This window comes from Oryx dammah, unplaced genomic scaffold, assembly GCF_014754425.2.
Source record: "Oryx dammah isolate SB20612 unplaced genomic scaffold, SCBI_Odam_1.1 HiC_scaffold_29, whole genome shotgun sequence".
In the NCBI taxonomy this organism is placed as follows: domain Eukaryota; kingdom Metazoa; phylum Chordata; class Mammalia; order Artiodactyla; family Bovidae; genus Oryx; species Oryx dammah.
The window spans coordinates 90642691-90656724 of NW_024070213.1; the positions used below are offsets into that span (position 1 = coordinate 90642691).

At 41.4% G+C, this 14034-nt stretch overlaps 1 protein-coding gene across 4 annotated transcripts in view; it reads right to left on the minus strand.

Annotated features, from left to right (window-relative positions):
• LOC120858307 (cyclic AMP-dependent transcription factor ATF-7) overlaps positions 1–14034 on the minus strand; it is a 96657-nt gene that overhangs the window by 14231 nt on the left and 68392 nt on the right. For all 4 annotated transcript variants that reach the window (XM_040234294.1, XM_040234292.1, XM_040234291.1 and 1 more), the window contains 6 exons: positions 12915–13033; positions 8592–8729; positions 4312–4469; positions 3163–3262; positions 2527–2640; positions 1800–1952 (listed from right to left, as the gene is read on the minus strand). In XM_040234294.1, coding sequence (XP_040090228.1) covers positions 1800–1952; positions 2527–2640; positions 3163–3262; positions 4312–4469; positions 8592–8729; positions 12915–13033 — 782 coding nt within the window. The remainder of the gene's footprint in view (positions 1–1799; positions 1953–2526; positions 2641–3162; positions 3263–4311; positions 4470–8591; positions 8730–12914; positions 13034–14034) is intronic.

Here is a 14034-nt window from a genome sequence, read left to right on the forward strand (position 1 = left end):
TGGTGGCTTCGCTTGTGGAGCATGGGTTCTAGGGTACTCGGGCTTCGGTGGTTGTGGTGCACGAGCTCCGCTGACCCATGGCATGTGGGATCTTCCCAGACCAGGGATCAAATTGGTGTCCCTTGCATTTCAAGGTGTATTCTTAACCATCAGACCAATAGGAAAGCCCTTATCTTTTGTTTTTAAACTTAAGGCTGATGTCTCTTGTTTCTAAAGCACTTTTGAATCATCTTCCTTTTCTGTTAGCTGGTATGTATTCAAAGAAGATAGACCAATCTTATAATAATGGCCAAAATTAAAATATAGAAAGGTCAGCCATCTGTATAAAATAAACTATGTAATGTAAAACAATGCCAAAAATTAATTCTTTCTGAATCTGTTGCTATTCGAGAACATCTATACTGATAGTTTCCAAATGCCAGAGCTCAAATCAGTTGCATGAGGATAAACATAAACTCATAAGAAAACAGAATCTTATTCTACTTCAGGCCCTACTGAATCATAGTCTCCAGTAATATAGATAATGAAGAGATAATTTTAATTATTCAGATTAATAGTCTCTCCCCCAAAAGAAAAAAAGTGGAGAAGAAATTTCAAACTCATTTTAATGAGCTACAGGCCTTGGGATTGCTGCTTCTCACTGTACTAAGCGAAGTTTACACAGATTCTCTTGTGATTTTTCAACTTGCTCTTTGTCCTGAGCTCACTGATGCACTTGTAAAGACGGGTGATTGAGGAGGAGAATGGGGAAAAGCAAACGATGGATTCCTATTCTCTCATAGGCAACTTAATAATACATGCAGGGAACGGAGGTAAGAGAACAGACCAAGAGAAACTTGGGAAGAATAAGGAGGAAAGGAATTAGTGGTAACTAAAAATGAAGTCATGTCATTTCCTCAAGGGGAAGCAGCACAGTTTGGGCAAGGGGGCTGCTGCTTTACCATTTTTAGAAGGGACTGGCATCAGAAGGGGTTACAGGAAGGTGGGCAGGCTTAGCTTCTAACAAGAAAACTCAAATGAAAGCTTTCGTTGTTGGCCAAGCTTTAAGGCAGCATATGGTCATTAAATGTTAGGACATGTGGTGGTAACTGATGAAGCAGGTGGTGACATCAGGAAAAGGGGATGGGCCAAAGATGTAACTCTACAAACTGATATCAGGTTGTTGTCACCTAACCAGTACAGACAATGTGAAACCAAAGCTTACTCGGTTTCCAAAGAAACTTAGTAAAACTGAGGCCTCCTTGAAACAAAAGAATTGGTCTTCTAAAGAAGATCTCTCTGGCTTTTTTAAAACTTTAATTTCTGGAAAAAGTGTTTTTCGGGGTATGTGTTTGTTTACTGAGCCATCTTAATGCTGTGTCATCATATTTTATTAATATATTGTTAGTATCTGATTTTTGTATAATCAGTTAAGTTTTTTTGGGGGTTGGTGGGGGTTAAGATAGGAGAGACTGGAGACTCTGTTGTATAAAGTAGCTTGAAATGAGGTTCTGTCACATTTTAGAGGGCGCTGCAGATAGAGCACTCACATGTAAAAATAACAAAAAAGCAGAAAACAGAAACTGAGACCTCGTGGCAGTTCTGCATTACCCAGTCTGCTCGCACTTTGTCTAACAAAAGGATGGATAAAGCAGAGTGCATTTTGCTACTGTCACACTGTCAACAAGAAACAAAGTACAAGTTGAAATCCAGAAGGCTGAAATCCATTCCTCCTTCATTTCCCTGCTCCTTGAAAAAACAGACATGACTTAAAGAGTAATAGCAACAAGCTGGTGCCCGCATCCAAGGGTCTAGCTGACCTGTGGCTGGGCAGGGGATGGGGCGTCAGGGTGCTGGATGAGGATCTGGCTTTGCTCTGGACGGGCTGTCACCATGGTGCTGGCAGTCCCCACCACCATTCCACAACCACCATTGATTGAGGAGACCTGGTGAGTTAGGGTAGCTTTCAGTCTCTGTGGTAAAAGATAAGAAAAAATAGCTTGTCAAGAGTGAGATTTTATTAACGGTGAGAAAAGTGGGCTTAGATTTTATTACTGGCCTTACAGACAAAATTCCCACACTGATTTTCCCTTAACAAAGGGATTAAAAGAAAATGACATAGAAAGAGCGCATATGACCCCTAAAATACCTACTCTCTTCCCTCACTATCATCCTGGGCACAGTTGGAGGGTGGGGGTTGTTGAAGCGATAGAGTCCAGATGAAAGCTCTACCCTGGAACCTGGCCAGGGGCTGGTTACACAGTTATTCACCTCTTGGCCAGCTCTCCTGCCCACTCATCCACCCTCCATCTGTCACCCTGGAACTGAAACAGCAAGAGTTCCATCCAAACAATCTGTGCTGCTTCTTTTCACTGCCATGGCCTGTGTACCAGGCTCTAAAGGTGGAAAAGAGGAGATAAGAGTCATGAATCAGGGTCTATTCTTCTCTAGACCCCGCAACTGGGTAGGTCTTTTAGCTCTGCAAGCCCCAGAAGATACCACTTCTTTCATAAGGGCCAGCATTGCTCCAGGTTGGGATGTACTCACCATCTTGGCTTCTGATGGCATAGGGTGGCCAGAGGGAGAAATGGAACCACTGCTGTTAACTGGTGGGCCAGGGATACCAGGAATGTTGGGCACCATAGACACAGGTCTGGCCAGCTAGATCAACAGAAGGAAGAGAAATCAGAAGGGGACATAATGCTATTAGTGGGGCAACAGCTTCCCCAAATGAAGTGGTTTTGAGGCTGGCACATTAGGGCCTGTTCTATGCACCCTGCCCATGCAGAATGTCTGGGAAATACCTTCCCTCATGGAGCACCACAGGATAGGGGATCTAATCCTTCAGTGCTGTGACAGTTTCTATGGGAAAGGCTGAGGCTGTATCTTGAGGAAAGTGGTGGGCAATTTGTGAGGTACTTAGTGCCAAGTGAAATAAGCCAATCAGCAGGCTGGCAAGATCAATTCCTAGACCAGGAGCCAACGGTCCAGATGAGCCTTTGTCTAGTGTTCCATAGTGCTGGATTGGCAGAGGTTAGTGAAAAGTATGGGCAGGCTGCCACACTCAACTAATACAGACCAGAGCCCATGTTTCCCTGGGGCTCATGTGTGTTTATGAGCATTCAGGTGGAAGGGAAGGGTTCGTGTGTTGGTAGGGTTGGCTGCCCCAACTACAGAGCTCACCGATATAACAGAAGGCATCTGTACTGGAGGCCCGGGCAGCACAGGCATGGTCTGTCCATTAGCAAGATGCATGACGAGAGGGAGGGAGCCGGTAGGAGACCTAGAGGAGATATGAAGTGAAATGCTCACAATACAGACCCTTTTGCCAATGATCTTCCTCCTGTAATTACAGCAGATTTCCCAGTCTTTTCTAGTTATGGTAACACTGTAAAATGCTGACACCTTCATGATGGCAGATAAAGCAGGGAATGCTACTTACCTTCCCTTACAGATGGAGAGAAATGGCAAGACCTTTACACCTTGCAAATTAAGCAAACACCACTGAATTCAAGTGGGCGGGAAGCTAACTATTGAGTTTAGAACAAATAAATAAACATTCCTACCACTGGCATGTATAAGTTCTGTGCTACCTTAGACAAGGACTACTTCTACCAAAGTTGCCATTTTGCAAGGCTGAATTATGTTATATGACAGCCAAATCTGAGTAAGTTACTCCTGTTCCTTTCCATGTTTTGTTCTACTGTCTAAGAAGGAAGCCAGCCCTTTGTATTTTTCTTAATGGGTCTAGAGAACAATAAGCTTTCAGAGGCTGAAGCCTGACAACAACCTCTTAACCCATGGGTACCTGGAGACAGGATCTTAAGTCATCCCATTAGGAAATCTGCATGGGCCATGCTAGGAGTGAAGACAAATAGACAGACAAAATTAGGAATAGCAAAGACCAAGAACCTTAACTGGGATTGAGAGGAACAACCAGACTTAAAAAAAGATGACTTACTGGGTTTCAGCCCCTCATTCAGTAGTTCCTCCATAAACTTCTATAACATTGAGGCCAAGAACTGAATATATACTTCCCTGTGTGACCTCAACCATTATAATGAACTGCCTAAAGTTCAAAGGATTCTTCTTTTAGGCTGAATAAGTATTAAACCTCCAAATTAAGGAAGTACATGCTCAAATAAATACTTGCTTGGCTACTAAAAAGGTAAAGAAGATTCTGTTTATGGGGTGAAAAAAATTCATTTTGAGACACAATCTCAGTAACTTGTTTTCCTTGAGAATTCAGAAACAGTCTCTATTTCATAAAATAATTTCATACAGAGCAAAGAGATTCAAGCTTTGCTGCTTCTCCCTGCTCTCTATACTTACCCCAGCTGCCTGTTGGATGGGGGAGCCTGTGTGATGACGGAGGTTGGGGAAGGAAGGGTTGGGTGAAGTGGATCATAGCCCAAATGGAGAGGCAGGGAGCCTGGGCGTACGATGGTAGGCGTGGGAGTAGAGATCACAACAGGCTTTGGGGCAACATCCTGGGGAGAAGAACCAACAGATCACAAAATGCTTTAAGGGGCTGCTTATAGGGAAATACAGAGCTGGTAAAATCTAGTATAAATTTATTGGAAAGAGCACTCAGGCTACTAAGGTAAATTGTGACCTGATTCCACGGTGATCATGGATTCACACCTCACTAACCCATTCAGATGGAATGCTGAGTTAAGACCTTTGGTTATCTCCCTTCCAGGGATAACGGCAATATGAGTGGGATGAAAGTTGAAGACCACTTGAAATCTCTGTAGAAGCATTACAGTATCATATAAATTCTAAGGAGTGATATAATTTTTGTTTGTTTTGGGGCCATGCTGTGCAGCATGTAGGATCTTAGTTCCCTGATCAGGGATTGAACCTGCCTCCCCTGTAGTGGAAGCATGGAGTCTTAACCACTGGACCAAAAGGGAAATCCCAGGAGCATTATAATTTTTCATAATCTAGGTACTTTCATTCTAAACTTGATGCTCAAGTGTCCACTGATATCTAATGGGAAAAGACAAGTATAAGACTGGTGATAAGGCAATCCGGTATCTCCTATAGACCCCTTAAAAAGGGCTATGGAAGTTTGAATAATGACCATATTGTGATAAAACAAACTGCTTCCCATTGTTAACCCATTCGGACCTTAGACTGTCAGTGCCCATAGTGGCCCTGAAAACATCTCTAAGCAGCCTCTAGGACCTGGCTGCTGCTGGAAAGAGGAGGAGGGGAGGATAGCTGCAATGTTTATGGAGGGGATAGTTTTGAGATGTTAGCAAGCTAGTTTTGGAGGAAGGTTAAGAAGAGGTACAGATGCTCTATCCACAGTGGATACTAAATAATAACCAAAGGTAGCACAGTAGAGACTGGAAGGGGGCATAAGGAGACTCCTGAGGTTCTGATAATATTTTCAAAGTGTTAGTTATATACACTGTAAACTTTGTGAAAATTCAGTAAGCTATATACTCACAATTTATGTGCTTTTCTGTATGTGTACTATATTTAAATAAATTTATAAAAAATAATATCTCACAAAGTGTTTGCTTTAAAAAAGTAACACTAAGAATTCTGATAAATATTCCCTTTGAATCACTTAAAAATGTTCCTCTGGGAAGAATTTTTTTCTAATTGGTTTAATGTTCAATTTATGAATTATGTGAGTTTTCATTTTCACTTATTAACTGAAGTAGTACAACATATATGATCTAGTACATATACATAAAGTATATAAATTTAAAGGATAAAACAAAAATACATATGTAAAATAAAAACAAAGCCCATTGTTAGCACCCCAGAACATTCTCCTGTGCTCCTTCCTAATTCATATCTTCCGTCAAGAGGTAAAGGGTTTCCTCCAATTAAAAAAAAAAAAAAGAGCTAAAGAGTTGAAGATGAATTCTATCATCTTCAAATAGTTTTGTCTCTTCTTTACTTTTTCTTTTTGGCTATACGGCATGTGGGATGTCAGCTCCCCAACCAGGGATCAAACCCGTGCCCCCTACATTGGGAGCTCAGAGTCTTAACCAATAGATTGCCAGTGAGGTCCCAGTTTTGCCTCTTCTTAAATCTGATGTAAATGGCTTCACATGGTATGTACTTTTGTGTCTGAAATTTGTTGCTGTTGTTGTTCAACATAATGTCCACATTGCTGTATATATCATTAGTCTAGTCTTTAAATGCCATGTGGTATTCCATTTTAGAAATATACCACTATTTATTTACTCCCTTGTTGAAAGACATTTGGACTGCTTCCAGTTTTTTTACTATTATGAATATGAATTAAATTGAAGAAAGTGGGGGAAACCACTAAACCATTCAGGTATGACCTAAATCAAATCCCTTATGATTATACAGTGGAAGTGAGAAATAGATTTAAGGGACTAGATCTGATAGAGTGCCTGATGAACTATGGACAGAGGTTTGTGACACTGTATAGGAGACAGGGATCAAGACCATCATGCCCAAGAAAAAAAAATGCAAAAAGCCAAAATCGTTGTCTGAGGAGGCCTTACAAATAGCTGTGAAAAGAAGAGAAGTGAAAAACAAAGGAGAAAAGGAAAAACAGAAGCATCTGAATGCAGAGTTCCAAAGAATACCAAGGAGAGATAAGAAAGCCTTCCTCAGTGATCAATGCAAAGAAATAGAGGAAAATAACAGAATGGGCAAGACTAGAGATCTCTTCAAGAAAATTAGAGATATCAAGGGAACATTTCATGCAAAGATGGGCACAATAAAGGATAGAAATGGTAGGGACCTAACAGAAGCAGAAGGTATTAAGAAGAAATGGCAAGAATACACAGAAGATCTGTACAAAAAAGATCTTCACAATCCAGATAATCACAACAGTGTGATCACTCACCTAGAGCCAGATATCCTGGAATGTGAAGTCAAGTGGGACTTAGGAAGCATCACTACAAACAAAGCTAGCGGAGGTGATGGAATTCCAGTTGAGCTATTTCAAATTCTAAAAGATGATGCTGTGAAAGTGCTGCACTCAATATACCAGCAAATTTGGAAAACTCAGCAGTGGCCACAGGACTGGAAAAGGTCAGTTTTCATTCCAATTCCAAAGAAAGGCAATGCAAAAGAATGCTCAAACTACTGTACAATTGCACTCATCGCACACGCTAGTAAAGTAATGCTCAAAATTCTCCAAGCCAGGCTTCAGCAATACATGAACCATGAAATTCCAGATGTTCAAGCTGGTTTTAGAAAAGGCAGAGGAATCAGAGATCAAATTGCCAACATCTGCTGGATCATCGAAAAAGCATGAGAGTTCCAGAAAAACATCTATTTCTGCTTTACTGACTATGCCAAAACCTTTGACTGTGTGGATCACAATAAACTATGGAAAATTCTGAAAGAGATGGGAATACCAGACCACCTGACTTGCCTCTTGAGAAACCTGTATGCAGGTCAGGAAGCAACAGTTAGAACTGGACAGGGAACAACAGACTGGTTCCAAACAGGAAAAAGAGTACATCAAGGCTGTATGTCACCCTGCTTATTTAACTTATATGCAGAGTACATCATGAGAAATGCTGGGCTGGAAGAAGCACAAGCTGGAATCAAGACTGCAGGAAGAAATATCAATAACCTCAGATATGCAGATGATACCACCCTTACAGCAGAAAGTGAAGAAGAACTAAAGAGACTCTTAATGAAAGTGAAAGAGGAGAGTGAAAAAGTTGGCTTAAAGCTCAACATTCAGAAAACTAAGATCATGGCATCTGGTCCATCACTTCATGGCAAATAGATAGGGAAATAGTAGCTGACTTTAGTTTTTTGGGCTCTAGAATCACCGCAGATGGTGACTGCAGCCATGAAATTAAAAGACACTTACTCCTTGGAAGGAAAGTTATGACCAACCTAGACAGCATATTAAAAAGCAGAGACATTATTTTGTCAACAAGGTCTGTCTAGTCAAGGCTATGGTTTTTCCAGTAGTCATGTATGGATGTGAGAGTTGGACTATAAAGAAAGCTGAGCCCTGAAGAATTGATGCTTTTGAACTGTGGTGTTGGAGAAGACTACTGAGAGTCCTTAGGACTGCAAGGAGATCCAACCAGTCCATCCTAAAGGAGATCAGTCCTGGGTGTTCATTGGAAGGACTGATGTTGAAGCTGAAACTCCAATACTTTGGCCACCTGATGCGAAGAGCTGACTCCTTTGAAAAGACCCTGATGCTGGGAAAGATTGAGGGCAGGAGGAGAAGGGGACGACAGAGGATGGGATGGTTGGATGGCATCACCGACTCAATGGACATGAGTTTGGGTGAACTCCAGGAGTTGATCAGGGAATTGGACAGGGAGGCTTGGTGTGCTGCGGTTCAGGGGTCTCAAAGAGTCGGACACGACTGAGTGACTGAACTGATGAATACAACTGCTATGAACATCCTTATATACTTCTGTTGGTGGACATATGCACTAATTTCTCTTCCATACAGACTTAGAAGTGGAGTTGCTGGGTCAGAGAATAGGTGTAATTTATATAAATCCTCTAAACAATGAACATTTATTTAAACATAATCAATCCTTCTGTATCACACTATGTTTATACAACTATCATATGAAAGCATCATCTATCCATCACAGTTTCAGATGACTCTTGGTGAGCAACTTTACCTTCTCCTTACGTGGTGGGGAGCAGGGGCTAGAGGCAGGGCTGTCAGGTGGGGATGAGTCCACCTCCACTGGCTCCTCTTCTTTGATTCTAATGTCTGGTGTAGAAGGCAGAGACATGTCAAGGGGCCCAGAAGCAGCCTGTTAAAAGAGAGAAATGGGCATAGTTCAATCCCATGATTCCCTTCAGGCTTAATCTATATCTTCCCAGTTAAAAGATGAGGGAATATATTTCTAAGAAGTTCAATCCTTGGTCAAAGCACCACACTAAAAGTCAAAGAAATGTGGAACCCAGGTTTTACAAACAACTCTGGCCAAATCTTTAACTTCTCAGGGCTTCTGTTTCCCAACTATAAAATGAAGTTATTTACACCTGCCTCACCATGGATAAACACTGATAAAGATTCTGAAAGGAGGGGAAAAAAACCTTTAAATGCCTATGAAGACCCTGAAAGGAGAAAATTTAAAAAAGATGTCATTTATCCATCAAATACTATGATTATTTTTTAGGAAAGCACAACGATTCCTGAATCCAGTGCCTTCCCATTCTCAACCAGCTCCGTTGGCTACTGGAGAGCTGTGAACACTTTTTCTGCCAATCAGAATGACTAGGTTACCCAATTATCAAAAGCAAACAAAATAAAATTGGCAATTAAAGTACTGTCAATGAAAGAGGAAATATCTTTTCTGGGGAACTCTACATGCTTGATGGTGTTCTCACCCCCAAATCTGGTGCTAGAGGCTAGAAGTTAGGAAGATAGGGTTTTGGGGTAACAAAGAAAGGAAAGTCTGATCATTTGATCAGTGAAAGAAACTAGAACTTGGTCCTAGGGGCAGGACTGGAGAAAACTAGAAGGGAAAGAGTACTTTTCTGGCAGTGGTGCAATCACCTCACAGAACTGGGGAGCCATAAGTGGCTTTGAAGAGAACAATAAACCATCTAACATGACCCTGATCCTGCACAACAGGGAAGCTGGCGTTGCAGTTCAGTTTCATGACAAAGTGGATTCTTTGTTCTATTCTTCCCACATCCTAGGCTTCTTGGTGAAAGAGGAGCTTGTTTTTAATTTATCCCTTGCTATTTTAATCAACAGAAATCCTGGTATTTGAGTGAACTGAAGATAATCTGGTATCTACTGCATTTGAGAAGGTGGTAATGGTTCTTTCTTTCCAATCTGATAAGGATGAGCAACAGCAAAGATGGTTTCAATATCTGCCCTCATTTTTTTCTACACAGATGTCAGGTCCAAGTGGGCTAATTCTTGGATCCCTGAAGTCAGAGGGCGGTGGGAAGGAGAGGCCTCTTAAGTAAATACAACCACAAGTTTAAAATCTCCTAGAAGCATCTCCTAGAAAAGTTGTGGTTCAGAGAAGTTTGGGGCTCATAGAACACTCCTGGGGGTAATTTTCCACTGAGCCTATGCTTCTCATCAAGAAGAGGTGAAGACCATTCCTGACCAAGCAGGGAGAAACACCAAGAGATGCCCAGTGAGTAAAGGCCTGACTAACTGTGCAACTGAGCTAAAAGGGCAGTGGAAAAGACTTGGAGCCTTTAAAAGGAGGCTAATTTTCTTGAATTTCCGTATAATGAGTTTCATTTAAAATCCTTCACAACCTGGTGGAAACAATTTGACTGATTTCTTTATTTGGAGGAAGAAATGACAGGGGGGATGAAGTAGAGAAACTGTAAAATAAAATTATACCACATAGATTGTAAGCAACTGATTGATAAAAAGAATGATGAACAGACCACGGCAAGTTCTGCCATTTGAAAGGAGAACTACAAATGTATGCCACTGAGTTTCCCCCCACTTTCTTTTAATATGTGGGAGATAACAGGAAATGAAGATGACAGAAAGCTATAGAACTTGGAAAGATCCCCAGTGATAGGAACACTTCATTCTTATAATTTAAGATGGATGGAAAAATTGTGCACAAACTCTTCTGATTTACCTGCTGATAGCTTATAGTGAATGGTGTTGGATTTGTGGCCTCCAGAGGAGAGAATTTCGATTTGGGGCCAGGGACAAGGCTTGATCACTCAGAGCTTTTGTGTAGCAGAAGTTTTATTACAGTGAAAAGAGACAGCTTCTGACATAGACATCAGAAGTGGGCAATGAGTGCCCCAATCACTAGTTTGGGTGGGGCTTTAAGGGGATGATAGAGGATGAGATGGCTGGATGGCATTACTGACTCGATGGACGTGAGTCTGAGTGAACTCTGGGAGTTGGTGATGGACAGGGAGGCCTGGCGTGCTGCGATTCATGGGGTCGCAAAGAGTCGCACACAACTGAGCGACTAAACTGAACTTATACACTTTTTCAACTGGTACCAACAATAGATCAAAAGAGTATCTTAAGGTTGTAAAGGTCTTATCAGACACACTCCCACAACATAATCTTAAAATAATAGGATTAGTCAGAAGGTTTTTGTTAATGAGAAACATGTCTCCAAGAAAGATACATTGTTGTTATATAATAATTATATACTATATACAGAGCTTAAGGAAAAACATACCATTGAGCAAGATGTGCTGTTTTGTTGTGTAATCCTTAGCTCTGGACTTAAAAGAAAGTTGGTCTCAGTAGAAGCAGATTGTTGCCTTAACAACTCAGAGCTTTCCTCAAGGGCCCTGGTCTCGTTATGGACCTACCTAAGAATAAGCTCTCTCACTGCTATCTCCCTCTTAGAGGGAAAGAGTCCTCCCTGGAAATTTTTTCTTAAGTCTTGGCTTTCCTATATTCTGACGGGATTCCACGCCTCACTGCACCATGCAATTATGGGAGGTACACGTGTTAATGTGTATATGTTCTGAGATAGAGATATTGGAATTTTTTCTGAATTATTATGGAACACATATCTGATTTTAAGTTGTGACTAATAACCCAGAATTATAATTCTAAAATAGAGTAAACTTTGACTTTTTCTTTTGCCCCCAAACCCCTTATTCCATGGGAACTACTTTTCTTTGACTCTGCTTCTTGAACTATTTCCTCTGCTCTTTCAAACTAAAGGATTCTCTAGGGATCTTGAATATAAAGGTTAAAATCAGGATCACAGCATCTCAGTGATCTGAAGTGATTCCAATAGTTTAATCCTCTCCACAATATCTATCCTAAGAGACCTCCATATAATTGGACATACCTTGTGATAGCTTCCTATCCTGGTCCTATTTCTACTTCTGGGCCACAAAGAGTAAGTTTAACTCCTCTCTTACACAAAAACTCTTCAACTATTTGAAGACTGCAATTTTCTTCCAATAAGATTTCTTTTCACACTTCCCTGGTGGTTCAGTGGTTAAGACTCCATGTTCCCATTGCAGGGGGCACGGGTTTGATCCCTGATTGGTGAACTAAGATCCCAATGCCACTGCTGCCGCTGCTGCTTGTGACTTCAGTCGTGTCTGACTCTGTGCAATCCCACAGATGGCAGCCCACCAGGCTCCCCCGTCCCTGGGATTCTCCAGGCAAGAACACTGGAGTGGGTTGCTATTTCCTTCTCCAATGCATGAAAGTGGAAAGTTAAAGTGAAGTCACTCAGTCATGACTCCTAGCGACGCCATGGACTGCAGCCCACCATGGGATTTTTCCAGGCGAGAGTACTGGAGTGGGTTGCCATTGCCTTCTCCCCGCAATGCCATTGGGTATGGCCAAATCAAAATAAGAAAATAAAACAGGAGACAAGTATGGTCCTTCTATGCGATAAAAAATATATACATGTGTATGCAGGGAAAAAATAAAAATAAAAAATAGCAGTTTCTTTAAATGTTCCCAAAGTGACCTAATTTCTGGTTCTTTCACCATCCTGTCTGATCTCCTTTGAAAGGCCTTTAAGAACATCCTTTCTTAAGCTTAATGTCTTGACTATTACTACAGAGTTACCTGGAGGTAGGAGTTACATACACTGAAACAAAGAAGAGTCAAAATTCAGTAAATGTCTATTGATTGGCTGACTGAATAAAACAATCTAGGTGAGAAGTCTGATTAGCGCAGAAAAGAGTGGGATTTGGCAACAAAACCCATTATATAACAAAATTTGAGTAACATATTCAGAACAAAAATAATTTAAGAAATAGATTACTCAACAATGTCCACTAGAAGGGCAAGAAAACTGGTTTTTGATGAAGACCCAACACTTGTGCTTATCCATCACCTGGACCCCCTAAAGACTTGAATGGCTAACAAGAATAAGTGAGTATTATCTAGTTCTATAGAACCAAGCCCATAATTTGTTGTTTTAACCAATTATGCAAATTATCCCAGGGCACAGTGCAAACTGCCTAGATCTGAACACCACCAGTTTTTTAGCAAAAGTCCCGCCTCTTGCCTTTTTTTCATCTTCATCTGCAGCTTTTTTGAATTCATGTTCAAAGGAGCTAGCTAGTTCATTGAAGAGTCCCACCTCTTCACAGTTCTTCAGGAATCGAGTTGGAGTAGGAGTTTGATCTGTAGACATGAAAAGAAAAGGAACCTTTATTTTAGCTTTGATCTGAAATTAAAAGTAGAGAGCACATCAAGAACACATTTTTATTCTTCTGTTTGGAAAGAATCTGTGTTTAGGCAAATTTTGCTTTTATGGAGCACTAGTCAGTGAAGACTGGGGTTAGGCCACCAGAGGGTGTCTGTGCTGTGTTGCCTCAAGGCCAGCAGAGGGACGACAAAACAATGTTTCGTTGTGTGACTATCTATGTAACCACCTTTCTCTCAGAGGCTGGTTTCAGCTCCCTCACCCCCAAAACAAAACAAAACTGCCCACCCAGGTGGAGTCTGTGAAACTTTTAGGTTGGAAAATCAAGTACAGTTAAGTGACATTTTCTCTTTACACTTACTCTCTGCTAGGTCTGAAGTGAGTAGGTGTAAGCAGATGGACACTAAAATCTGATGAGGAGAAGAGACTGAGGATCAGATGGCTGAGTCTACTTGCTAAAGCTACCAAGTAAGAAATGGGGCCTTGTTTTTCAGTTGTCACTAAGGTAAGAGTCTGTTACCTTCTTGAAGGCATTCCAGGCACATCTAGGGGCTGGGGAACAAGACAGCAAGATCGTGAGCTAGAAAAGGAAACTGCAAACAATAGACCTCACTTGCATGGAGACCTGGGACCATGCACGTGGGACCTGCACGGAGAGCAAATTCCGGAAACCAGGATATTTGGATTTAGATTTGCCAGCCAAAATATCCTCTCAGAGGCTGCACAAATCTTTCCTCAGCACACTGCCTCTGCCCTTGGGAAGAGGAAGGCTCTGGGTAACCCATGGGAACTTTTCAAGTGACTTGAATTATAGATTTGAGCTTCTCTCTCCCCATTCTGTTTTCTAGTTTTCCTCTCTTGCATGCTAGGTTGCTTCGGTCGTGTCTGACTCTTTGTGATCCTATGGACTGTAGCCCGCCAGGCTCCTCTGTCCATGGGATTCTCCAGGCAAGAATACTGAAGTGGGTTGCCATGCCCT